General features: G+C 41.7%; 3 protein-coding genes and 10 non-coding genes across 25 annotated transcripts in view; 12 read left to right on the plus strand and 1 right to left on the minus strand.

Moving 5' to 3' along the window:
• The first annotated feature begins 34 nt into the window (after window positions 1-34).
• On the plus strand, window positions 35-5,043 carry LOC116472437 (uncharacterized). Of its 11 annotated transcripts, none has more exons than XR_009214539.1 (12): window positions 36-120; window positions 1,025-1,077; window positions 1,272-1,307; window positions 1,502-1,541; window positions 1,859-1,888; window positions 2,174-2,211; window positions 2,521-2,597; window positions 2,786-2,839; window positions 3,368-3,397; window positions 3,566-3,588; window positions 3,768-3,816; window positions 3,998-4,172. XR_009214539.1 is itself a non-coding variant. In XM_058442833.1 (4 exons), the coding sequence occupies exons 1-4, from the start codon at window positions 3,264-3,266 to the stop codon at window positions 4,284-4,286; spliced, it is 495 nt and encodes a 164-aa protein (XP_058298816.1). In that variant the 5' UTR covers window positions 2,846-3,263; the 3' UTR covers window positions 4,287-5,043. The 11 variants fall into 11 exon arrangements, 1 of the variants encoding a protein (XP_058298816.1); XR_009214540.1 differs by having other exon boundaries at window positions 45-141; window positions 3,994-4,172; XR_009214538.1 differs by having other exon boundaries at window positions 45-141.
• LOC116474010 (small nucleolar RNA SNORD74) lies at window positions 356-435 on the plus strand. Its single transcript, XR_004249554.1, has one exon. It is a non-coding gene; the product is annotated as a small nucleolar RNA SNORD74 (small nucleolar RNA).
• Window positions 1,130-1,189, plus strand: LOC116474031 (small nucleolar RNA SNORD75). The gene has a single exon (XR_004249572.1). It is a non-coding gene; the product is annotated as a small nucleolar RNA SNORD75 (small nucleolar RNA).
• Window positions 1,353-1,434, plus strand: LOC116473987 (small nucleolar RNA SNORD24). The gene has a single exon (XR_004249534.1). It is a non-coding gene; the product is annotated as a small nucleolar RNA SNORD24 (small nucleolar RNA).
• Window positions 1,697-1,764, plus strand: LOC116474026 (small nucleolar RNA SNORD77). The gene has a single exon (XR_004249568.1). It is a non-coding gene; the product is annotated as a small nucleolar RNA SNORD77 (small nucleolar RNA).
• LOC116474012 (small nucleolar RNA SNORD44) lies at window positions 2,042-2,102 on the plus strand. The gene has a single exon (XR_004249555.1). It is a non-coding gene; the product is annotated as a small nucleolar RNA SNORD44 (small nucleolar RNA).
• On the plus strand, window positions 2,382-2,446 carry LOC116474028 (small nucleolar RNA SNORD78). The gene has a single exon (XR_004249569.1). It is a non-coding gene; the product is annotated as a small nucleolar RNA SNORD78 (small nucleolar RNA).
• Window positions 2,636-2,720, plus strand: LOC116473997 (small nucleolar RNA SNORD79). Its single transcript, XR_004249542.1, has one exon. It is a non-coding gene; the product is annotated as a small nucleolar RNA SNORD79 (small nucleolar RNA).
• On the plus strand, window positions 3,164-3,245 carry LOC116474013 (small nucleolar RNA snR60/Z15/Z230/Z193/J17). Its single transcript, XR_004249556.1, has one exon. It is a non-coding gene; the product is annotated as a small nucleolar RNA snR60/Z15/Z230/Z193/J17 (small nucleolar RNA).
• On the plus strand, window positions 3,627-3,703 carry LOC116474009 (small nucleolar RNA SNORD47). The gene has a single exon (XR_004249553.1). It is a non-coding gene; the product is annotated as a small nucleolar RNA SNORD47 (small nucleolar RNA).
• Window positions 3,851-3,927, plus strand: LOC116473996 (small nucleolar RNA SNORD81). Its single transcript, XR_004249541.1, has one exon. It is a non-coding gene; the product is annotated as a small nucleolar RNA SNORD81 (small nucleolar RNA).
• Window positions 5,044-9,112: 4,069 nt separating the features above from the next.
• The window catches only part of DARS2 (aspartyl-tRNA synthetase 2, mitochondrial), a 34,204-nt gene continuing 17,108 nt past the window's right edge, over window positions 9,113-26,208 (minus strand). The window contains exons 12-17 of one of the 2 annotated variants that reach the window (XM_032160953.2): window positions 22,420-22,482; window positions 17,236-17,388; window positions 14,168-14,386; window positions 13,832-13,942; window positions 10,991-11,066; window positions 9,113-10,214 (exon numbers count right to left, since the gene is read on the minus strand). In XM_032160953.2, coding sequence (XP_032016844.1) covers window positions 10,027-10,214; window positions 10,991-11,066; window positions 13,832-13,942; window positions 14,168-14,386; window positions 17,236-17,388; window positions 22,420-22,482 — 810 coding nt within the window. In that variant the 3' untranslated portion in view covers window positions 9,113-10,026. Of the gene's footprint in view, window positions 10,215-10,990; window positions 11,067-13,831; window positions 13,943-14,167; window positions 14,387-15,785; window positions 15,891-17,235; window positions 17,389-22,419; window positions 22,483-26,208 lie in introns of those variants that run through there. The other variant, XM_058442876.1, reaches the window with a different exon arrangement.
• CENPL (centromere protein L) overlaps window positions 10,453-26,208 on the plus strand; it is a 69,284-nt gene continuing 53,528 nt past the window's right edge. The window contains exon 1 of one of the 2 annotated variants that reach the window (XM_058442879.1): window positions 10,453-10,570. The gene's annotated coding sequence lies outside the window, so the exon portion shown is untranslated. Of the gene's footprint in view, window positions 10,571-10,677; window positions 10,793-26,208 lie in introns of those variants that run through there. The other variant, XM_058442877.1, reaches the window with a different exon arrangement.

Genomic DNA, 26,208 nt, shown 5'->3' on the forward strand with positions numbered 1-26,208 from the left:
GGGAAAATTGAGGGAGGTTAGGGGGAGGGGCCGAAGCGGACGCTGCCGGGAGCGTGCGTCGTGACGTCATCAAAAGAACTCTTATAAACAGGAGCCCAGGCACCATCTTGTCTTTTCGAGGTAGGAGTCGACTTTTGTGAGGTATGTTTTATCTTTGTGAATGTTGCGGGTTTTTGGGCCTTCCAGCCTTTGTCTGCTAAGGTGACCCTGAACTGACTGGGACTTCTAAGCCAGTCGCGCGCCTTTGCAGGGCCTACAAGTTGAGGATGGTGGGGGGATTTGCACATATGGTGCATGCGTGACCTAAGCTGCGACTATGTTGTTCGGGTAGAACTGCGGAGAAGCCTCGGCTCTCGTGCCCTGCCTCTGATGAAGCCTGTGTTGGTAGGGACATCTGAGAGTGATGATGAATGCCAACCGCTCTGATGGTGGCACATGCCGAGTCACCTGAGTAAGCTATTGTTAAGGGCCGTCACCCGAGCCTCCATCAGCCGCCCGCTCTCATGAAAGGCTGTCGGTGGTAGTCCACGTGCTTCTCTTAAGTGCCTGCATTCCGCAGTGCCATCAATATTTCCATTCGTGTTTCTTTTTTTTTTGAGACCGAGCCTCGTTCACTCACTCAGGCTGGAATGCAGTGGCTCGATCTCGGTTAACGGCAACCTCCCCGTCCGGAGTTAAGCAATTCTGCCTCAGCCTCCCAAGTAACTGGGACTACAGGCGCGTGCCACCACGCTAGTCTTATATTTTTAGTAGAGACGGGGTTTCACCATGTTTGCCAGACCGGTCTTGAATTCCTGACCTCAGGTGGTCCACCACCCGTGGTCTCCCAAAGTACTGGGATTACAAGCCGTGAGCCACCGCGCCCGGCCGCCATTAGTGGTTCTTAACTGCGGGTGCAGTGCTCTTTTCTAACATTAAGTGTATCTTTTACCTGTCGCTAGATAAACCAATGCATCATTGGTTTAAAAAGACGACATAAAGAACCGTGGAACAATGAATTAAAATCTGTACCCGATCTCTTTAGGTATGGTGCTGGGTGCAGATGCAATGTGGCTCTGGGTAGCACCTTATGGACAGGTAAGAATCGGGGAAAGTGTGGTGGGAAGAATGAAATCTAAGAGGTGGTCTTAGCCTGTGATGCTTTAAGAGTAGTGGACAGAAGGGATTTCTGAAATTCTATTCTGAGGCTTTAATGTTAACAGCATTGATATTTAACGTGACTGCCGTGAGGTTCGTTGTCACTGTTTAGCTTGCATCTTCTTGTTTTCTAGTTGTGTCCCAAAGGACGGATGAGAATAGCTACTGAAGTAAGTTGAAAATGCTCTCTCAAAAAGATTTAAAGCCATTGGATGTGCCACAATGATGACAGTTTATTTGCTACTCTTGAGTGCTAGAATGATGAGGATCTTAACCACCATTATCTTAACTGAGGCACCCAAAATGGTGATTTGGGGAACATTAGAGAGTACACCAAAGTTCACATGAAGTTGTTTCTTCCCAGGTCCTAAAGAGCAAGCCTAACTCAAGCCATTGGCACACAGGTGAGAAACCTCTATATTGTACTTCTTACTTTTAAGGGATTAGAAAATAGCCAAGGCAATGATGATTATCTATGTTAGTGTTTCTCTTCCTCCTTTTCAAATGAGAATTGCTCTCATTGACACTAAGTTTAATACTGAAGAAAATGTGAATACAGATACTATGATGGTTGCATAGTTCAGCAGATTGAATCATGAAGAGATGTACTATCTGTCTGATGTATCTGGGGTGGTTGTGGTTTGCTGTTAATAGTTAAGCAGTGTACCACCAATCTACCATTAAAATATTCTTTGCTGACAATTTTGTATTAAAATTACAGGCATTAGACAGAAAGCTGGAAGTTGAAATGGTAAGTGAAATTATATCCAAGTAAACAGGTAACTGGGCAAACTGCCTACGGCACAAATGGCTTTTTAGAGTTACCTCCTACCAGTGCTGAATGCATTAAATAAATGGCGGATTCTTGCCTTGTTATGATTAATAAGAAAGTTTGTAAATGCAACCTGGGTGATGATAAGCAAACACTGACTGAACATGAAGGTCTTAATTAGCTCTAACTGACTAAAGGCATTTGTTAGTTTTGGCAGGGGGAGAAAACATCTGTGGCTATTCTAAGACCACTCTTATATCTTAGGTGGAGTCCAACTTGTCTGGACCAGCCTAATGTTTCTGGTAAGTATTAATGAAAACAGTAGATAGACTTAATGAAAATGCTGATGGTGATATGCTTACTGCTGAGCTAATGGCTTAAGGCTTGGCTGATGAATACTGACTGTATTTTCTTTGAGCATGTTTGGAACGGTGTTTATGTGTTTTCCTTGAGCATGTTTGGAACGGGGTTTGTGTAATGATGTTGATCAAATGTCTGACCTGAAATGAGCATGTAGACAAAGGTAACACTGAAGAACCCTGTGACAGACAACTTTGAAAAGAGTTTAATGATGTTTAGCATTTTAATGGAAGTCCTCATTTGTATTCCAGCTCCTGGTAACGTTTTTATCCATGGATGGCTTGCTTGGATAAGGACGTGAAGACAGTTCCTGTCATACCTTTTAAAGGTACATGTTTTGTTGATGTTAACGTTAATTGATTGAGCTACTGTTAGTGATGATTTTAAAATTAAAGCAGATGGGAATCTCTCTGAGAAAGAAAATGGAGATTAATCTTAAACTGAAACAGTAGTTGGGAAATCTTTTAGAAATCCACCTATTACTACCTATTGGTAAAGGAGATTAAATTTCCGCAGGTATGGAGAGTCGGCTTGACTACACTGTGTGGAGCAAGTTTTAAAGAAGCAAAGGTATAGCAGTCCCAAGTATTTTTTTTTTTTTTTTTTTTTGAGACGAGTCTAGCTCTTGCCCAGAATGGAGTGCAGCAGCACTATCAGCTCACTGCAACCTCTGCCTCCCGGGTTCAAGGAATTCTCCTGCCTCAGCCTCCTGAGTAGCTGGGATTACAGGCATGTGACACCATGCCTGGCTAATTTTTGTACAGCTATGTTGTCCAGGCTGGTCTTGAACTCTTGACCTCAAGTGATCTGCCCTCCTCATTCTCCCAAAGTGCTGGGATTACGGGCGTGAGCCACCGTGCCCCGCCTCAAGTCTGGTTTTTAAGTGTTGCAAAGCCGATACAATGATGATAACATAGTTCAGCAGACTAACGCTGATGAGCAATATTAAGTCTTTCGCTCCTATCTGATGTATCTGGCAGTAACATTCTAGTTTATGCCCTGGAAAGGGGAATATAGCCATTCTATAATGTTTGGAGATTTTGGATTACTCCTAATTGTATGCAAGTTGTCTTACGGTGTATTGTCCCTTAATTTCAGGACTCAGAATTCATGCTTGAAGAAATGCAGGTTAGTTTAAACTTCTAAGGAAATTTTTAAGGTGGCAAAAGGTTTTGGTGGCATATACACCTTAATCTGTAGATGGGAGTGATTAGCTGTTTAAAAGTTAAAATGTGACTGAGAAGGAAATCTAGTAGGGCAAATTTTAAATGGGTATTATTTTTCATCTTCAAACAGGCAGACCTGTTATCCTAAACTAGGTGAGTCAGCTTTTGGTACATGTGATAATTTTCAACGTAACCAATGATGTAATGATTCTGCCAAATGAAATATAATGATATCACTATAAAACCGTTCCATTTTGATTCTGAGGTTACTCTACTAACAAGCATCACACATTTGTTTTTTGCCATGATTAATATATTGGCTTTGCTTTCAGGGTTTTTAATTGACCACAACAAGCAAGCATGCAGCTTACTGCTTGAAAGGTAAGGATTGGAAATGTTGGGACTATTATAATTGCAGAATACATGATGATCTCAATCCAACTTGAACTCTCTCACTGATTACTTGATGGCAATAAAAGATCTGATATTCTGCATTCCCATGTAGCATTTTAATTGAAGTCTGTAAATGTGGCTAAAAGTCTTGTCTTATTTTTTGAGACAGGGTCTTGCCTCACCCAAGCTGGAGTGCAGTGGCCTTTGAAGCTTACTACAGCCTCAAACTTCTGGGCCCAAGTGATCTTCAGCCTCCCAATGGTCTTTGTAGACCGCCTGATGGAGTCTCATGGCACAAGAAGATTAAAACAATGTCTCCAATTTTAATAAATTTTTGCAATCCATCTGGAGTGTGTAGTGTTTACTTGAAAAAAGACAGTGCTTTTCATTTGTTCATTAGTTGTAAGCATAAATCACATTCAAAGGCTATTATAACTCCGTGGCATTTGCTTCATTAACACTGCAGCCAGTTAAAATTTTATGGGTATTTTACAAGGTGTCTTACGCATTAAAGTGCAATATTTCCTAATTCTCCATATGAGCAAATTGTCAGGTTTCATAGGCCCCCGTGCTAATTGGTTTTGAGCTTAAAGTATTGATAGAGCTATTTGGAGAAAGTCATGGTGAGTCTGAGGCTGGGAAAGTAAGTTACAGAAGACACTACAGAAATGCCCAACTAGTGACAGGAATTAATGGAATTGGGAAAATCTACAATCCATAGCCATGGTGACAGGTTTTTGGCAAGCAAGTGTTAAGGGTTGCCAAAAGTGGGTAAAAGGGGCACAACTGGTTTAAGGCAATCTGCCCCCAGGGAAACGGGTAGATTGGGGCCAAAATTCCAAGGTGGGTCAGTTATTATTTCAGTGTCGATACAGCTTTGCTTATAATGATGTCTTTGTTAGCAGTAATGGTTTTACAAATCTGTTTCTGAGCTAAAGCACTTCAGTCCCATTAATGATAATAAAACTTCAGTTACCCTGTGAATTTTCCTTTTTTTGAGACAATCCCTGTTGCCCAGGCTGGAGTGCAATGGCATGATCTCAACCACTGCTCACTGCAACCTCTACCTCGTGGGTTCAAGCAATTCTCCTCAGCCTCTTGTAGCTGGGACTACAGGCACCTACCATCGCAACCAACTCATTTTGGTAATTGAAGAGATGAAACCACATCTCTACTAAAAATAGAAAAATCTAGCCAGGTGTAGTGGTGAGCTATTGTAGTCCCAGCTACTCGGGAGGCTGAGGCAGGGGAACTGAACCTGGGAGGCAGAGGTTGCAGTGACCTGAGATAGTGCCGCTGCACTCCAGCTTGGGTGCCAGGGTGAGACTCCATCTCAAAGGAAAAGGCTGGGCGTGGTGGCTCATGCCTGTAATCCCACCACTTTGGGAGGCCGAGGCGGGTGGATCACACAGTCAGGAGTTTGAGACCAGCCTGACTGACATGGTGAAACCCCCATCTCTACTAAAAATACAGAAGTTAGCCAGGTGTGGTGGTGGGTGCCTGTGATCCTTGCTACTTGGGCAGCTGAGGCAGGAGAACTGCTTGAACCTAGGAAGCGGAGGTTGCAGTGAGCTGAGATCATGCCACCGCACTCCAGTCTGGGCAACGGCAAGACTTGGTCTCAAAAAAAGAAAAAAGCACAAAAAAACTACCACCACCTATCCCAAACGGTTACCCTTTACTCTTCATGCGACCACCATGACCTATTACGTGTTTTGTTCTTATTTCCCCCACAAGAATGTTAAGTACTTCAAGTTTATTAATGTTGGAAAAATGGATGAAAGTGCAAATGTAGTAGATCAGTTTTTGGGGAGGTACCAAAGACAAGTTGGTAAAATACCTTGATTTTGAAATGAAAAACGATGTTACATTTCAAAGTATCTTTTTGCCAGGTGATGGCTCAGGCTTCGAAACCAGCCTGGCCAACATGGCAAAACCCGGTCTCTACTGAAAAAAAGCGAAAATTAGCTGGGTGTGGTGGTGTGGGCCTGTAGTCCCAGCTACTCTGAACCCTGGAGGTGGAGGTTGCAGTGAACCAAGATCGTGCCACCTCACTCCAGCCTGGGCCTCCTAGGCTCAAGTGATTCTTGTGCCTCAACTACCTGAGTAGCTGGGATGACAGGTGTGTGCCACCACTCCCAGCTATTTATTTTTTTTTTGGTATTTTTAGTAGAGATGGAGTTTCACCATGTCACCCAGGCTGCTCTTGAACTTCTGGCCTCAAGTGATCCAACCGCCCTGCCCTCCCAAAGTGCTGGGATTACAGGTGTAAGCCACTGTATCCAGCCAAGTTCTATTCTTTTTTTTTTTTTTTTTTTTTTTTGAGATGGAGTTTCCGCTCCTGTTGCCCAGGCTGGAATGCAAGTAGCGCAATCTCGGCTCACTGCAACCTCCACCTCCCAGGTTCAAGCGATTCTCCTGCCTCAGCCTCCCAAGTAGCTGGGATTACAGGCGTGGGCCACCATGCCTGGCTATTTTTGTATTTTTAGTTGAGAGGGAGGTTTCACCATGTTTGGCCTGGCTGGTCTCGAACTCCTGACCTCGTGATCCGCCCACCTAGCCTCCCAAAGTGCTGGGATTACAGGCACGAGCCACCACATCCAGCTTCTTGTTCCCTCTTTTATATATAAGTGCCATTTTCTGAATCAGAAAACTTTTTGACAGGCATATTAAAAGATTTCAGTTGTATGTAGTAGCTCATGCCTGTAATCCCAACACTTTGGGAAACCAAGGCGGGGGGATTGCTTGAGTCCAGGAGTTCAAGACCGGCCTGGGCAACATAGTGAGACCCTGTCTCTACAATTTAAAAAAAAGTGAGCCGGGCATGATGGTGCATGCCTGTAGTCCCAACCACTCATGAGACTGAGGTGGGATGATCGCTTGAGCCCAGGGAGGTTGAGGCTGCAGTGAGCTGTGTCACACCACTGGATTCCAGCCTGGGTGACAGGGTGAGATGTTGTCTCAAATGAATTATTAAAAAATTGGATCACCTTATTCAGCATTCTGTTTAGCAGTTTTGGAATTTTAGTTGTTAGTAAATCTTGACCTTGAGTACACATTATTTTGATATTCTGTGTGACAAAATGGGAAGTACGCATGAAGCACATCTGCCACAAAGTATGGATTTCTAGATTTTTTTTCCCTAGAAAAAGTAGTTACAATTGTTTGAGATACAAGCTGAACTAGCTGCTTTTTTTCACAGAACATTTTTAGTTGAAAAAAACCTGACAAATTGATTATTCATATTTTAGGGGTAATTTTGGCAGAGATTTGCTCAAAAAAGAACAGGTCAGCTTGGAAAAAACTGATGACATTTGTTGCCAATGATAAAACTCAAGCTTCCAAATGAAACCTAAAATTTTGGAAGGCTTGTATACACTTCTGTGCCCCTTATAGCTTCCTCAGACTTAAAGACTTTTGTAATGAGATTGGTGGTAATATTAATTAATGGTATTTTGTTTTAGATATTGTATATCAAAACGTGTCAACATTTGGAAGATTTGCATAACTCAGTGAACCAATATTTTCCAAATGATCAATCACTGGACTGGTGTTACAAATATCACACATAGGTAAAAGTTCTATTTAAATACAAGGTACACCAATGGACTTTAGAAAAGCTCATCAATACAATTTCAGAATCCACATTGCAACTAACCTTTAAGGAACTCTACTACTTGTCATATTTTGGTGTGGTATCAAAGAGAATATCCATAATTATCAGAGAAAGCTATTAAAATACTCCTCCCTTTTCCAACTTTATATTTGAGTGGGGTCAGATTTTCTTCATAGACTTCAACCAAAACATCATATAACAACAGATAGGATACAGAAGCAGATATCAGAATCTAGTGTCTTCTATTAAGCCAGAAATAAAAAATATTTGCAGAAATATAAAACAATGTTACTCTTCTATTTTTGTTTTTTAAATAATTATTTTTAAAATAAAAACACGGCTGAGTGTGGTGGCTCACACCTTTGTAATCCCAGCACTTTGGGAGGCCGAGGCAGGTGGATCACCTGAGGCCAGGAGCTTGAGACCAGCCTGGTCAACATGGCAAAACCCCGTCTGTACTAAAAATACAAAAATTAGCCAGGTGTGGTGGCGGGCACCTGTGGTCCCAACTACTCAGGAGGCTGAGGCAGGAAAACTGCCTGAACCCGAGAGGTGGAGGATGAAGTGAGCCGAGATCACACCACTGCACTCCAGCCTGGGCAACAGAGTGAGACTCTGTCTCAAAATAAAATAAAATAAAAACATGCTATTGTGTTAACATGCAATGGGTTATTTTAAAATGAATTAAACATTTTCAACTAAATAATTAAATCAATTATTAATTAGGAGGCTGAGGCAGGAGAATCACTTGAACCCAGGAGGTGGAGGTTGCAGTGAGCCAAGATGGCGCCACTGCACTCTAACCTGGGCAAGAGAGTGAGACTCCGTCTCAAAAAAAAAAAAAAAGGTGTAAATCAAAAGAATTTCAAGGCAGAAGTGAAGACTGAGTAGAAGAAAACAATTTCAAAATCACTGATCAAGACCTTATTCTCATTTTGTAATTTTTTTTTTTGAAATGGAGTCTTGTTCTGTTGCCAGGCTGGAGTGCAGTGGTGTGACCTTGGCTCACTGCAACCTCCACCTCCTGGGTTCAAGTGATTCTCCTGCCTCAGCCTCCTGAGTAGCTGGGACTACAGGTGTGCGCTACCACACCCAGCTAATTTTTGTATTTTTAGTAGAGACGGGGTTTCACCATGTTGGCCAGGATGGTCTCAATCTCTTGAACTTGTGATCTGTCCACCTCAGCCTCCCAAAGTGCTGGGATTATAGGCGTGAGCCACTGCGCCTGGCCTCATTTTATAATTATTAGTTTATTAAAACTTTTATGTGTATGATTAGAACTTAAAATCACAATGAGTTTTGGTGTTCACTTTTTCGCACATTTGAGGTTAATCTAAGGTCGATTAGAATTTTCAATTACTTATAATTGAGAGAAAATAGTGTTCAGTGATTAATAATATCTTTGTTGTCTTTTTTTTTTTTTTGAGATGGAGTCTTGCTCTGTCACCCAGGCTGGAGTGCAATGGCACCATCTTGGCTTACTGCAACCTCCATCTCCCAGGTTCAAGCAAACCTCATGCCTCAGCCACCCGAGTGGCTGGGATTACAGGCATGTGCCACCATGCCTGGCTAATTTTTGTGTTTTTAGTAGAGACAGGGTTTCACTATGTTGGCCAGGCTGATGTTGAACTCCTGACCTCAAGTGATCCACCCACCTCAATCTCCCAAAGTGCTGGGATTACAGGTGTGAGCCACCACTCCGGCCAATAATATCTTTAAAACTAAAAATATAAACAGAAAATTGATAAGTAAAATGACTTTTACTATTGATATCAGTTTTGTTTAATCTGAAACTATAAAATAGAGATACATCTACCTATTTATGGATGGATAATATCATCATCTCACATTTGTGGAATGCTTTATAGTTTTTCAAAGTACTTTTATTCACTTTATCTTCCATATATGTTATCTCCTCTGATTCCAGCAATAACAGCCCTGTGAGGTAGCCAGGGCAAGTATGTATTTTACACATTAGCAGGAAGGGAGGCTAAGAGAGGTTTATGTAACTTGCTCAGGCTGAAACACTGAAGAAAAATTTGTGACTCTCATTTCAGTGATGTTTTCTGCATTATTATAAAATATTATGTACTCCTCACTATATTATATTGATGGTTGAAATGTCATTATAAAGCTTAATTTATATGATTCTCTTGATGAGGATGATGAGGCAAATGCTCCATCAACTCACTAGTTTACAGGGGCAAGCATTTTCCTAAATTTCACACATGATTTGATTACCTCTGTCCTAAGTGAATAATCTATCTGGGTATGAGAAACATGATTTGAAAACACTAAACCACTATATTATTCCAACAAAGAACCATCTTTCACACCTAAGTAAAAAGGAACTTCAAAAAAAGTCCTAACCAAAAAAAATCCGAATGATGCACGAAATCAAGTCAAAATTGGGTATCTTCTATCTGTTTCTTTGTTGTGGCGAAGAATGTTGCCTGGATTCCTTCCATCTAAATAAAGACTTGATTGTCAGACCTGTGGCAGAACTCTAGATCTGACTTTGGCCTTGGGGAAGCAAAGAGGACAAAACCTAAAAGCTCAACTTTCTGCATGGTATGCATGATTCAATGAGCTCTTTCTGCTTTGGAGTCTGTTGGCCCAGAGACTCGGATATGATAGGGCTTCAGTTCCTCAGGAGGGACAGAATCTGGGGTATTGCTCATGAGGTCATGTCCCCGGAAGGACTTTGGGAAGGCTATGACATCTCTGATGCTTGGAGATCCAGTGACAAGGCATATCAGTCTGTCTAACCCTGTGAGTAAAATACAAAGATAACAGATGAGAAATGTAATCTAATGTTGGAAATAACTTAGTTTTTCTATAAAAGTTGTAGAGAACTTTTAAATAAGAATTTTTAACAAACTGTAGCCAACCATTGTTCCCTACCTTTTTAGAGAACTTTTGTTTGTTTGAGAGGTTCTTTTCTATCTCATTCTGGAAAATTATTCAGGACTAATGTTCACATGCTACTTGGATTGTCACAGCGATTAGTGTTCCTAGCAAAAGCTTACTAAAGGCCCTAAAACAGATTCAACAGTGTATCTGGTGCTTGGCAGGGAACTCCATAAACACAGAAGGAAGTCCCTATTGTTGGGGCCTACAATCTAGGTGAGCTTCCTAGAATTTCTTACTCTTCCTTGCTTTGACAAAACAAGCAAAGTGAGTAACCATGGCAATCAGAAGGACACTGGCATATTCCTGTTTTCATGCAAGCTGAACATTATGGAGCAGTGCTTTCCAGACTCCAATGAGTACGTCTGTGAGGCCATGGGGATTTGAACAATATTGACTTAAGATCTGCAGTTTTAAGCTATTAATGATCTTTCAAATGTAAATTATCAGTTAAGTTATATCTTTATAACTGTTAAGATATATTTAAAAAATGTATTACTGAAATTTCAACAGAAACTTACATTCTCATGGAACTCTTGGACTCATCCTTCCACCTCTACCAACACAAACTGAGAACCCGAATTTGAGACAGTGCAATGGAATTCAGTTTAGCTTATAAAAGGAAAAGTTGTTTACCTAAGGCAATTCCTCCATGAGGGGGTGCCCCATAATCTAAAGCCTGGAGCAGATGGGAGAGCATTTTCACATCCTCCTGAAATTCAAAAGATAATTCAGCTTAAATATATTTTGAAGGTCCACTAAGTGCCACCATCTAGGCTTAGATGATAAAGGGGAAACAAAGCTGAGTTTTAAAACACCTAAACCTGACTTAACCAATAATAAAAGCTTATTGGAAAAGTGTAAAGAAAAAATTACCTTAAGTGATTTGCAGGTTAGCAAGGGAAAAAGACAAGTCATAGATGATTATAACATGTACAAAAATGCCTGGTGTTCAGTAAATGCAGCTTTTACTGTATTGACAATGCAAACAGAGTGAGACCAAATGAGGAGGTGGGGATAAAAAGCAGGAAACTCTCCTGTCACAGAGACCAAGGGAAGAGAGCATTACTAAGTGGGCAACATTGTCAAATGCTGCCAGGAGGAAGGAGAACTTAAGGGCCAAGAACAGGCCACTGGATTTGGTGATCTTGTGAGTAACTTTTGTGGGGCAGTATGTGTAGAAATGTTGAAAGTGTGTTTGGAAATGGTTCTCCAACCAGGCTACAAATCAGGATCAAGTGGGAAGCTTCAAACAGAGGCCAAAGCCTCACGTTTAGAACTTTGTTATTCAGTTGGTCTGATGTGTAGCCAAGGCACCAGTGTTTTTTTTAATGCTTTCCAAGTGACTTGATTGTAAGGTGCAGCAGTGCTGAGAACCACTATTTAGGGAAGCAACAGAGGTAATGTATTCTAGGCCAGGTGTGGTGGCTCACACCTGTAATCCCAGCACTTTGGGAGGCCGATGCAGGCAGATCACCTAAGATCGGGGGTTCAAGACTAGCCTGGCCAACATGGCAAAACGCTGTCTCTACTAAAAATACCAAAAAAAAAAAAAAAAAAAAGCTGGGCATGATGGTGTGTGCCTGTGGTCCCAGCCACTCGGGAGGCTAAGGCAGGAGAATCACTTGAACCTGGGAGGCGGAGGTTGCAGTGAACCAAGATCACGCCACTGCACTCCAGTCTGGGTGACAAAGTGAGAAAAAAAAAAAAAAAGTAATGTAATCTTATTGACTCTTGAAAAGTTTGACAATGAGAGGAATGAAAAAGATAGGCTGAAAACTGCTGACTGGAAGCTGGGCTGGGCAGGAGGATCGCTTGATCCCAGGAGTTTGAGGCTGCCCTGAGTTACGATCATGCCATTGCACTCTAGCCTGGGTGACAGAGTGAGACTCCATCTTTTTAAAAACAAACAAACACACAAAACCCAACGGGTGATTGGAGGCTTTGACTTGGCAGGAGAACAGTTAACAGATTTTGGCTGGGTGCGGTGGCTCACACTTGTAATCCCAGCACTTTGGGAGGCCAACCAAGGCGGGTGGACCTCTTGAGGTCAGGAGTTCGAGACCAGCCCGGCCAACATGGTGAACCCCTATCTCTACTAAAAATACAAAATAGCCGGGTGTGTTAGTGTGCACCTGTAATCCCAGCTACTCAGGAGGCTGAGGCAGAAGAATCGCTTGAAGGCGGAGGTTGCAGTGAGCCAAGATTGAGCCACTGCACTCCAGCCTGGGTGACAGAGCAAGACTCTGTCTCAAAAAAAAAAAAGTTAACAGATTTCACAATGCCCTTAAACTTTAAGGACACTGAAGGCTTAAAGCTAAAGGAGTCATCTCATGGTCCAAGTTCTCCTTCCATTCTACCTCACACTTGTCAGTTAATCCCACAAAACGATCTTTTAGGACCAGACTCTCTCAGACCTTTTCCTTTCTGAAACCTACCCAAGCCTTCTACAGCATCACCAACAAACTTCAAATTCTTAGGTCTGCACCTGTACAGAGTCTTCTTTTTCTTTTAAAAAATCCTATTACTCCACTATCACTAAAATATATCCCTGCCTTAAATATAGCTAAAGTAGTATCTAATAAATGATATAAAATCTTTTCAAACTTCTCTCTCTTTCTCTAACATTATCAACATTTTTAGTCACTTCAGACTGCATGGTTTTCATTTGATTTGATTTTTATTTTTTTCAAGCTGCATGGTTTTTTTAAGCAGGGTAGTGGTTAGGAGCATGGGCTTAAGAGCCACCTCACCTGGATTCAAATCCTGGCTCTGCTTACTTTTGTACTGTCACTTTGGCAAGTTAAGTAAGTTGCCTCAGTAAATCTCATCTTTAGAGTGGGCAGAATAAGGATATTTATCTGCACTATTATAATAAGGGTATTTAATATGCACTATTAATTAGTACTTAAATAGTGCTGTTTAATAGTGCTATGTGCCAGGTACTATTTAAGCATGTAATATTATTATTTACTTTTAATATTATTATTTACTTTTCCAAGTCCTACATTAAAGGTAGAGAGATAGCTGACGCTATTTTGTATCTTGTGAATGCTCCATTCATAACAAATGTTTAATAAAATAGGCTGACTTAAGTCAAATGCAGTGATTCATACCTATAATCCCAGCACTTTGGGAGGCCGAGGCAGGAGGACTGCTTGAGGGCAGGAGTTTGAGAGCAGTGTGAGCAACATAGGGAAACCTTATCTCTTCAAAAAAATTAAAAAATTTAGCCGGGCATGGTGGCATGTGCCTGTAGTCACAGCTACTTGGGAGGCTGAGGTGGGAGGATGGCTTAAGCACAGGAGATTGAGATTGCAGTGAGCTATGAATGCACCAGTAGACACCTGCCTGGGTGACAGAATGTCTCAAAAACAAAACAAGCAAACAACAACAACAACAACAACAACAACAACACAAAACTGAAAAATATTCTGGTAAAAAAATAAGCCCAGGATAGCAGATGATGTTTGTTACCTTTAGTAAGGTTGCCAGGATATAATGCTGTAGCTCTGCATTGTGAATTCGAATCGAACCACCTCCTATTTCATTGCCATTTAAAACCAAGTCATAGTGTTGGCTACGGGCCTAGAAGATTCACAGAGACTTTATGTTAGAGAAAATGTCTGGTTTTCTGTTCTACAGGTTGAAGACCCTGTAGATTCTTAAAGACAATGTATTACTACTAACTCAAACTCCACAATTTCTTCTGGGGCTTCCAGAACTGGGTCCTATCTTTCGTCAGACCTTGAAGTCTGAAGTTCTTTGCCTTTATATACACATTTCCCTTTGATCTGGAAGTAGATACGGTACCTTTTTGGGCTCAGTGTACAGGAGGTGTATGTCACTCGGGTGGGGAGCAGTAAATGGGTGGTGGGCTGATTCCAGCTCTCTGGGATTTTCCTCCTTGGGGAGGAAGAGTGGGAAATCTACCACCCAAAGAAAAGAGAACAGAGTGGGGTCACGGAGCACCACTCCTCTTGTTTCTAGAAGGTCAGCACATTCCAGTCGTAATTTTCCCAACAAAGAGCACTGCAAACAGAAGACATAAACATTGAGTTAACTTCTTGACAGAGCAGGCAGGAAATGACAGCCTGGATTCCGAAGCCAGGCCATTCTCTAGGAAAGGATTAGCCAATTAACAGACAGGATGCCCTTTGCCTCTCAGGACACAAAGATCTGAGGATGAGTTTGATTGCAACAAGGTTGAGAACAATCATCAGACTCAACCAACTGGGTGAGTACCGAATAACTCGGTGATTAAGAACACAGGGATCAGCACTTCACAGACCTGGGTCTGAATCTCAGTGTGGCTAATTACGAACTTCTCTGTACCCTTTTTCATTGTAAAATTGTGATAAAAATATCAACTCCAAAAGACTGCTATGAAGCTTAAGTGAGATAATGTACATAAGGTGCAGGACCTGACAAAGTATGTGAGTGGTAGTCATTCTGATTATTTCCTCACTTCTCTTGAAGGGTTGTGGTGAGGATTTGGTAAGTGCCTGGCACACTGTTAATGTTCAGTGAAGGCTGGCTATCACTACAGGTAATGCAGATTAGAGGTCCATTTAAGAGTACAGCCCAGTGCAGTGGCTCACGCCTGTAATCCCAGCACTTTGGGAGGCCGAGGCGGGTGGATCACAAGGTCAGGAGTTCTATATCAGCCTGACCTACATGGTGAAACCCCGCCTCTACTAAAAATACAAAAATTAGCTGGGCGTGGTGGCACACACCTGTAATCCCAGCTACTCGGGAGGCTGAGGCAGGAAAATCGCTTGAACCCGGGAGGAGGCAGAGGTTGCAGTGAGCCGAGATTGCACCACTGTACTCTAGCCTGGGCAACAGAGTGAGACCATCTCAAAAAAACAAAAAAAAAAAGAGTGCGAATTTTGGAACCCAACTTCATGAGTTAGAAATCCGGGTCCTCCACTTCCTAGCTGTGTGACTGTGAGCAAAATTTTAAGCTCTGTGCCTCACTTTTCTTATTTTTAAAATAGCAACAGTATCAGAACTTCTTTCATAGGGTTGGCATGAGGATTAAATGAGTTAATGTATACAAAGTGCTTAGAACAGGGCTTGGCAAATACTAAGTGCTTAATAAGTGCTACCTATGGTGGGCAGGACTTCCCTGAGAAAGGACAGCTGGTTAGAACAGTGACATATGCCTACAGACATGATAGGGTATTATTTTGCAGCCCATTCTATCTTATTATGTCTACATAAGGGACCTTCATTGTGACATTTTCAGAATGTTAATGTTATTCCTCGAAAGTCTGGTTTCTAGCTCTCTTTCAAGGAGGGTCTTGTAGGAATCAGACCTATAACTTCCTGAGAATGAAACACTAGCAAGTTTATTTCATACCAAGAGAACGTTTAATAGCCAAATTAGTTTGGAACAAAATCTCATGTTCTTTTTTAAGAAATGCATTCATAATAAAATTTGGAAATAAATCGCTTTCTTCATTTTACTATTGTAGGGGAAGGGGAGACGGGGGATTACATTTAGCTTTGAAGCTGAACTCTGAAACTTTTTCTGTGGAAGAAACAATGATAAATGAAAATATAGATTAGAAGAAAGAACTTGAAGTACTAGTTAGACACACTATCATTTTGAAAACACTATATACTAAAGTGAAAAAATAAATTTATATCATGCTTGATCTTTACAGTACATTTTTAGTATTCATGTTTGACTTTGTACTATTCTATATTTTACAAAGATCCCTAAAGCTAATTCAGTCTTCCATATCCCCTGAAGAATCATGATTCAGCCAGTGCATGATGGCATTCACCACCTACAGCTGCTGTTCTTGAGGAAAAAGGGTCCCACTTTGACCAAGTTGGTCCAGGGGTGTCTGCCAGCCCACCAGCTCTCCAGTGGTCTGATCCGTCCCTCCACAATTTAGGAATGCATTATGTATAAAAATTTGAGACTCCTAATTTTCTTCATTTGTGAAATCTTGACACTGAAAATATTTTTTCATGGTTATATGACTGATTTCACTACCCCTTAATCTAAGTGGCTTTTCTAATTAGGGTCAGGTCTAATCTATTTAAGTAATGCCAATGGAGGCTGGTAGCTGTGAAAAAAACCCTTAGTTTTTTTTTTTTGAGATGGAGTCTGGCTCTGTCGGCCAGGCTGGAGTGCAGTGGCACGATCTCGGCTCACTGCAACCTCCGCCTCCCAGGTTGAAGTGATTGTCCTGCCTCAGCCTCCCGAGTAACTGGGACTACAAAATACAAAAATTAGCCCGCCACCACGCCCGGCTAATTTTGTATTTTTAGTAGAGATGACGTTTCACCGCATTGAACAGGCTAGTCTCTAACTCCTGACCTCAGGCAATCCGCCCACCTCAGCCTCCCTAAGTGCTGGGATTACAGGCATGAGCTACCATGCCCAGCCAACCCTTAGTTTTTATACAGTGCATTATAAAGTACTATAAGATTTATGCAGGCTGGGCACGGCCTGTAATCCTAGCACTTTGGGAGGCTGCGGCGGATGGACTGCCTAAGCTGAGGAGTTTGAGACCAGTCTGGGCAACACAGTAAAACCCCATCTCTACTAAAATAGAAAAAATTAGTCGGGTGTGGCAGCGTGTCCCTGTAATCCCAGCTACTCAGGAGGCTGAGGCAGGAGAATCTCTAGAACCCGGGAGGCAGAGGTTGCAGTGAGCCAAGATCGCACCACAGCACTCCAACCTAGGCAACAGAGCAAAACTCTGTCTCTTAATAAAAAAAAAAAAAAAAAAAAAGATTTATGCAGAGCAGCTCCATTTTATGAATTAACAGTCTATAGTTCAAACATGTACTATATACATAGGAGAGTAAGGCATTGTTCAGCATCAACAGCACTGATGCTTGGAAGTAATTTTTCTTACTGCTTTATTGTGCTCTCCAGCAGTTAGTAGGACCACATCTTCCTCTTGGGTCTCCATTAGTCTGATTAATTCCAGTCTTTGTGATTCCATTATGAAGTTAGCAACTGGAGAATTCCAGTTTCTATTGGCGTTAAGGAATACAGGTAAGATTTCCTGTGTAAAAGAAAAAGACTTATTCACTTTTTTTTAAAACAGTGGGATTAATTTATCTTCTTATAGTACAAAGATTTCCGGTTCCCAATAGAAGAGAATTTAAAAGAGATTATCTCTATTATCTCCATGAACCCATTCAAAATGATACTAAGGGAATTTTATGAAGTAGGCTTGGCACTACTTTATAAATGTAAATATTTATAACATTTAAAGTGGCTCATGCTTGTAATCCCAGCATTTTGGGAGGCTGAGGTGGGTGGATCACTTCAGGAGTTCAACACCAGCTTGGCCAACATGGTGAAACCCCCTCTCTACTAAAAATACAAAAATTAGCTGTGCCAGTTCTGTGCACCTGTAATCCTAGCTACTCAGGAGGCTGAGGCATGAGAATCATTGGAGCCTGGAAGGTAGAGGCTGCGGTGAGCTGAGACTGGGCCATTGCACTCCAGCCTGGGTGACAGAGTGAGACTCAAAAAAAAAGTCATTTCAACATAATGAAAAAAAGGGGGAAGGGATGAAGAACGGAGAATAATATCAGCAGATGAGAGATTTCTGCGAACTTCTGGCAGATTGCAAGTGAACTGAGTAGGAATGATTAAAGAAGCAAGGTGCAGGAAGGTCTGGCATAAAGAATAATGGAGGCGGCCTCAGCCCAAGAAGGAACTGATTTTACCCTGCAGAATTCTGGAGAGGCTCAGGACTCTTAAGCCTTGAATGCCTAGAGCAGCCTTGCTGCTCATGCTAAACTAAACCTAACCATTTACAAAGCCTCTCTCTTGCGCTTCCAACCAGATTTTTTTTTTTTTTTTTGAGATGGAGTCTTGCTCTGTCACCCATGCTGGAGTGCAGTGGCCTGATCTTGGCTCACTGCAGTCTGCCTCTCGGGTTCAAGCAATTCTCCTGCCTCAGCCTCCCTAGTCGCTGGGATTACAGATGTGTGCCACCATGCCTGGCTAATTTTTGTATTTTTAGTAGAGACGGGGTTTCACTATGTTGGCCAGGCTGGTCTCAAACTCCTGACTTCAAACGATCTGCCCGCCTTGGTCTCCCAAAGTGCTGGGATTACAGGCGTGAGTCACTGCACCCGGCTCCAACCAGCTTTTAAAATGTCCCATTCTTGAATATGTACAGATAACCAACAATCACTGCACATTGAAGAAACTCTGCAGCATTAAAAAAAAAAAAAAAAAAAAAAAGACCAAGATAAACCCAAAAAATTAGCCCCAGAGAAAACATAAGTTACGGACCAAAAGAGAACTTGAATCCTCAAAGGTACTCAAAAATATATTTTATGAATAAAACCAGAATAAGATGCAGTGAAAAAAGCTATTGGGAAATTAAAAAAAAAAATCAACAGAAGAGTTGAAGAAATCCCCAGGAAAATAGAACAAGACAAAGAAAATGGTGAAAAATGACATGCAAAAGAAAAGAGACAGGTTAAATTGGTTTGACATACAACTAGTAGAAATTCCAAAGGGAGACTAGAAAAAATGATGAGGTCAAAATAATTAGATAATAAAAGAATTTTCTACACATAAAAAGACATAAACCTTCATATTGAAAGGGCTCTGCAAGTGTGTAACACATTAAATGAAAAATGATCAAAAGGCAAACAAACTCTGAAATTTCAGAACATAAAGAATCGGAAGGCAAAAAGCTTCCAATGAGAAAAAACCAGGTCTGCTATAATGGAATAAATTCACACAAGCATCAAAGCATCAGACTTCTCATCAGTAACAACAGATGGGAGAAGAAAGTAAAGCAATGCCTTAAATGTTCTAAAGCTGTGCTGTTATGCTGTCTAGCGATGCACTGTGGCTATTTACATTTAAATTAATTAAAATGAAATAAAGTAAAAAGTTCAGCCCTTTAGTTGTCACTATCCTATTTCAAGTGTTCACTAGCTACATTGGCTAGCAACAACTATACTGAACAATGCAGACATAAAACGTTTCCATCATTACAGAAAGTTTTATTGGACAGCACTCTTCTAAGATGATATGGCTGTCAATTCAAAATTTTGTACTAAGCCAAATTATTATTAATCAAGTGTGAGGTTTTAAACATAAAGACATTTTGTAAGACATAAGTAAGTTGATCTCTCACATGCTTTCTTAGGAAGTTACTTGATTACATACTCCAACACAAAAAAGAAAGACGAAAACCTGGGATCCAGAATGGGTGGCTTCAACTCAGAAAAAAATGAAGAAAAGGGCCGGGCGCGGTGGCTCACGCCTGTAATTCCAGCACTTTGGGAGGCCGAGGCGGGCGGATCACGAGGTCAGGAGATCAAGACCATCCTGGCTAACACAGCGAAACCTCGTCTCTACTGAAAATACAAAAAAATTAGCCGGGTGTGGTTGTGGGAGCCTGTAGTCCCAGCTACTCGGGAGGCTGAGGCCTTCGGCGTGAACCTGGCAGGCCGAGATCGCACCACCGCACTCCAGCCTGGGCGACGGAGCGAGACTCCGTCTCAAAAACAAAACAAAACAAAATGAAAAAAACAAAACAAACAAAACGTTCAGAAAGAGCTGTGCAGAAGGTACAGAGTAACTAGGTGAGGTCTGTATATGTGAGCCTCATCTCTCATCACAGGAAGTTAACAAGGTTTAAATGAATTAAGTAAAAAGAAAAAAAGGTATGTAGGGATATTTCCAAAAACAGAGATACTCTGGCAGAATACTAGGATGGATGGGGCAGGCTAGAGCAAATGATTATTGCATTTCATTATTAATGCTTCTTTATTTTTTGAACCATGTGTATGCCATATGTTGTTAAAAACACATAAGATCTTCTAAAAGCAATTAGAAGCCAAATCAAGTTAAAACATTCATAAAAAATAGTAGTAGTAGTAGTACCCATTTCTTATATAAAAATTCAGGAAATTGGGAAAGAAAAAGAAAACAGGAGAAGAAAGAGAAGAATGAAAGAAGAAAATGTAGTAATAGTCCCATCAACTGAAGGCTTATTTCCTGGTCCTATGGTTCTTAGATGCAGATTTTATATACTAATAAAATAAAAATAACCAAAATTGGAAGATAAAGGGTTGCCAATTTTTAATTTTATAAAGAAAAGGCATATTTCATCCCCCCGCCACCCCCACTGCCAACAGAGAAAAAAAGGATAGTTCTTTAAATTTGTTTAACTTTAAGAAAAGCTTGTTATATTGCCCTGACTTTTCTGATCTTGTCTCAACCCATTTTTGAAACCACTATCCTAATATTTTTCTCTTATATAAAAATCTACTTATTGTTCGTTGTGCTTGAGGTATGAGGAAATGGTGGTAGTAGAGGTAGGTAGTCCATTTTCAATATACAAATATAGTGTTTTTACATGGTTATAATCAGTATAAATATAATCCTATATCCTCCTTTTCTTACATATCATTATAAGAGCATTTTTCTTCTATTAAGTCTTAGAAAACAAGATTTTAAAAAGGAACTTTAATATTAATTCCTTTGATTATATCATAATTTAATTACTCCCATATGGTTTCATTTTATTCCTGTTATCATACCTAAGATTCTTTCCTTTTTTTTTGAGACAGGGTCTCACTGTGTCACCCAGGCTGGAGTGCAGTGGCGTGAACACAGCTCACTGCAGCCTCGATCTCCTGGGCTCAAGTGATCCTCCCACCTCAGCCTCTCAAGTAGTTGGGATGACAGGTGTGTGCCACCATGCCCAGCTAATTTTTTTTCTGTTTTTTGTAGAGACGAGGTCTCACTATGTTGCCCAGGCTCATCTCAAACTTCTGGGCTCCAGTGATACTCCTACCTTGGGCTCCCAAAGTGCTGGGATTACAGGTATGCACTTCCGTGCCTGGCTGGATCTTTTATTTTTTTTTAGAGACAGGGTCTCACTCTGTCACCCAGGCTAGAATGCAGTGGCATGATCATAGCTCACTGCAGCCTTGAACTCCTGGGCTTGTGATTCTCCTGCCTCAGTCTCCCAAGTAGTGGGACTACAGACATGTGCCACTATGCCTAGCTAATATTTATTTATCTAGAGACTGAGTCTTGCTCTGTGGCCAGGCTGTAGTGCAGTGCGTGATCTCAGCTCACTGCAACCTCCACCTCCTGTGTTCAAGTGATTCTCCTGCATCAGCCACTCAAAGTAGCTGGGATTACAAGTGAGCACCACCACACCTGGCTAATTTTTTGCATTTTTTTTTTTTGAGATGGAGTCTTGCTCTGTCGCCCAGGCTGGAGTGCAGTGGCACAATCTCGGCTCACTGCAGGCTCTGCCTCCTGGGTTCACGCCATTCTCCTGCCTCAGCCTCCGGAGTAGCTGGGACTACAGGCCCCCACCACCACGCCCGGCTAATTTTTTTGTATTTTTAGTAGAGACGGGGTTTCACCGTGTTAGCCAGGATGGTCTCAATCTCCTGACCTCGTGATCCGCCTGTCTCGCCCTCCCAAAGTGCTGGGATTACAGGCGTGATCCACCACGCCCGGCCAATTTTTTTAATTTTTAGTAGAGATGGGGTTTCGCCATATTGGCCAGATTGGTCTCAAACTCCTGACCTCAAGTGATCCGCCTGCCTTGGCTTCCTAAAGTGCTGGGATTACAGGTGTGAGCCACCGCGCCCAGTCCAATTTTTTTTTCGAGATGGAATCTTGCTCTGATGCCTAGGCTACAGTGGCTCGATCTCAGCTCACTGTAGCCTCGACCTCCAGGCTCAGGTGATTCTCCCACCTCAGCCTCCTAAGTAGCTGGGACTAGGGGTGCAACTGGGCAGCATAGTGGCCTGAGCCTGCAGTCCTAGCTACTTGAGAGAAAGAGGCAGGAGCATTGCTTGAGCCTAAGAAATCAAGGCAGCAGTGAGCTATTATGGCACCACTGCACTCTAGCCTGGGCGACAGAATAAGACTGTATCTTCAAAATAAATATATAAATAAAATAAAAAGTAAATAAAAGCAGAAGAATGATCTGAAATAACAAGATGCTCAAAACTAATGATAATGATAGTTAATAATAGTTAAAAATATTGAATCTCTATAAGGAAAAAAACTGCTCTAATTAACTCCTTACCTGATTAAAATGGTCAGCTGCAAATTTTCTAATGGATTCAATGTCTTTCCTTTTTAAGTATTTCTGATGAAAGAAAAATCAAAGTAAACTTGTCAGTATGACACTTAGCTTCATAAACATGGTTATGCAATCAAATGACAAATATATTTTGTGTCTTTCTATTACAATAGTAAGATTTAATAAAAATTCAATGTCTGGGCTGGGCACGGTGGCTCATGGCTGTAATCCCAGGACTTTGGGAGGCTGAGGCGGGTGGATTGCTTGAAAGTTGGGAGTTCGAAACCAGCCTGACCAACATGGTGAAACCCCGTCTCTACTAAAAATACAATAATTAGTCAGGTGTGGTGGCAGGTGCCTGTAATCCCAGCTACTCGGGAGGTTGAGGCAGGACAATCACATGAAACCAGGAGGCAGATGCTGCAGTGAGCCGAGATTGTGCCACTATACTCCAGCCTGGGTAACAAAGTGAGATTCTGTCTCAAAAAAAAAAAAAAAAAATCCAGTTTCTGCTACCAAATGACACATTTTTAAAGCTTGTTACAGTGGCTATTTTTTCCAGTTACGCAGCTTTTTTTTTTTTTTTTTGTGATGGAGTCTAGCTCTGTCACCCAGGCTGGAGTATAGTGGCGTGATCTCGGCTCACTGAAACCTCCACCTCCCAGGTTCAAGTGATTCTCCTGCTTCAGCCTCCCAAGTAGCTGGGATTATAGGTGCCCGCCACCACACCCTGCTAATTTTTGTATTTTTAGTAGAGATGGGGTTTCACCATGTTGGCCAGGCTGGTCTTGAACTCCTGACCTCACGTGATCTGCCCGCCTCGGCCTCCCCAAGTGCTGGGATTACAGGTGTGAGCCACCACGCTGGGCATGCAGCTCTTATTGGAAATAGCTGTGAATGTATTCCACAGAAGACCCTCTATATCTAATATGCAGGATAAATGTTCAACATGAATGTCTACAACTGAATTGTGAAAGAAAACTTTCAGATCAATAAAAGGATTCAGAATTTGATTATTTGAGGTTTCTTAAAATTCTTTCTTTTTTGAAATTATCTCAATGTCTTTCAAGTGAGACATTATGGTTATCATGTTATATAACTTTGAAATGATCCAAACACTTACACAGTTTGATGTTTTGGGGTGTATTCCTCCTCCTTTCGAGAGCATGATGTTTTATCAGATCCCCTATGTGAGAACTTCGAGTGAACTCCCTCTTCCCCCCAGGAATGTTACCTCAAACCTTATCATAACCCCCATCTGTGAATTACTGACCTCAACTACTGGACTTCAAAAATACATATAAACTTAAGAGTTCCACAGACACTTTGATAGCACATGCTGTTACTGGCTATACTCTGTCAACTGCTTCTCCTACAGCCAAGAGATGGGTGATACTCTGTTAGTCTTGGAGCTAATCTCTGAAGCCTTGCCCACCCACACTGGCACTGCCCTCTAGCATCGAGGGACCTTAGGTGCAGTCTATACTGTGGTGGTCAAACCAGCTTCTCCCAAGAACAGCTCATATAAGGGTACACCTCAAACTTTAATTAGACTTTACTTTCCCCAGAGGACTACTTCCATCCTAATAGAGCAAGTGGACTTTAATAATTTTGGAACTCACACGCTATGTGATTAATGCACCTCAGCTACTGAGTGTTTTCCCTGTGAGGATTGTTCATGTTATTCTCTCTCTTTTTTTTTTTTTTTTTTTTTTGAGATGGAGTCTCACTCTGTTGCCCAGGCTGGAGTGCAATGGTGCGATCTCGGATCACTGCAACCTCCGCCTCCCGGGTTCAAGTGATTCTCCTGCCTCAGCCTCCCAAGTAGCTGGGACTACAGGTGTGCGCAACCACACCTGGCTAATTTTTTATATTTTTAGTACAGACGTGGTTTCACCATATTGGCCAGGCTGGTCTCGAACTCCTGACCTCGTGATCTGCCCGCCTCGGCCTCCCAAAGTGCTAGGATTACAGGCATTAGCCACTGTGCTTGGCCCTTATTCTCTCTCTCTTTTAAGCATTGTGAACCTAAGAAAAAATTTCCTTTGTATGGCAATAAACCATGTGATTTGTGAAATCATACTTTAACCATCTTATTTCTACCATATGCCATGCATCATTAACTATATTAATGTGGCATTTAACTAGGTAAGGGAGGTATAAAAAGATGAAAACATGATCCACACTCCTGCAGTTCTTATACCTACTTGAGAAAGAACAAACTTGAAATGGTGTAAATAATGATAGGCAAAATATCATACTGAGCTTACTTGAACATATTTCTTATGACTGGACTAGAGTATGGACAATAAATTGCATTTTTTTTTTTTTTAAGATGGAGTGTTGCTCTGTTGCTCAGGCTGGAGTGCAGTGGTGTGATCTCGTGCTCACTGCAACCTCTGCCTACTGGGCTCAAGTGATTCTCCTGCCTCAGCCTCCCAGGTAGCTGAGATTACAGGCACCCACCACAAGCTAATTTTTAAATTTTTAGTAGATAGGGTTTCGCCATGTTGGCCAGGCTGGTCTCAAACTCCTGACCTCAAGTAATCCACCTGCCTTGGCCTCCCGAAGTGCTGAGATTACAGGTGTGGGCCACCATGCCCCGCATGACAATAAATTACTTTTTACTGAATATATGAAGTAAATAAAAAGTAATGAGAGGCCAGGCATGGTGGCTCACACCTGTAATCCCAGCATTTCGGGAGGCCGAGGTGGGTGGATCACCTGAGGTCAGGAGTTCGAGACTATCCTGGCTAATACAGTGAAACTCCATCTCTATTAAAAATACAAAAAAAACTTAGCCGGGCATGGTGGCACACACCTGGAGTCCCAGCTACTCAGGAGGCTAAGGCAGGAAAATCGCTCGAACCCGGGAGGCGGAGGTTGCAGTAAGCCAAGATTGGGCCGCTGCACTCCAGCCTGGGCAACAGAGCAAGACTCACTCTCAAAAAAAAAAAAAAAAAAAGAAAGTAATGAGACTGAGCTCCTGAGTTCTTACTCCATTCTGAATATACTGCTTACGTATCCAAATGAGTATAGACTTTCAAAATCATCATCGTATTTAAAATATAACTGGAATGCTTCTTATGAAATTATTTTTAAAGCAGATGTACTACCTACAGAAAAGAGACGTGTACCATTGCTTTAGAGTCAGTGCTTGCTCAGCCCAACCATTCTTTCTCTCTCTTCTACTCCCACTTCTTTCCCTTCCTTTTCGCTTATTTAGCTCCATCTCCTTTTATTTCCCTGTTATTAATGCAACTGAGATGAGAACTCTCAGAAGATAAAGAATCAACATGCAATGGCCATGCTGGCACTGATACAGGGCTAAGAGACAGACAGACAACCGAGGCTGCAGACAGAATACTACGTATTATTTTATGCTCACATATTATCCACAATGAAGTACAGGAGTACTTCATAGCATCGTTTATTTATTTATTTATTTTTGAGACAGGGTCTTGCTCTGTTATCCAGGTTAGAATGCAGTGGCACAATCATGGCTTACTGCAGCCTTGAACACTTTGCTTCAAGTGATCCTCTGACCTCAACCTCCCGAATAGCTGGGACTACAGGTGTGAGCCACCACGCCAGGTAAATTTTTGTAGAGACGAGGTCTGTGTTCCTCAGGCTGGTCTCGAACTCCTGAGCTTAAGCAATTCTCCTGCCTTGACCTCCCACAGTGTTGGCATTATAGGCATGAGCTACCATGCCTGGCTGATAGCATTGTTTAAAGGGGGGAAAAAAAAAGAAAAAAGAAAAACACCCTGGATCTGGAATGTAAACTCACAT

Source organism: Hylobates moloch, unplaced genomic scaffold (assembly GCF_009828535.3).
Source record: "Hylobates moloch isolate HMO894 unplaced genomic scaffold, HMol_V3 SCAFFOLD_8, whole genome shotgun sequence".
Lineage (NCBI taxonomy): Eukaryota > Metazoa > Chordata > Mammalia > Primates > Hylobatidae > Hylobates > Hylobates moloch.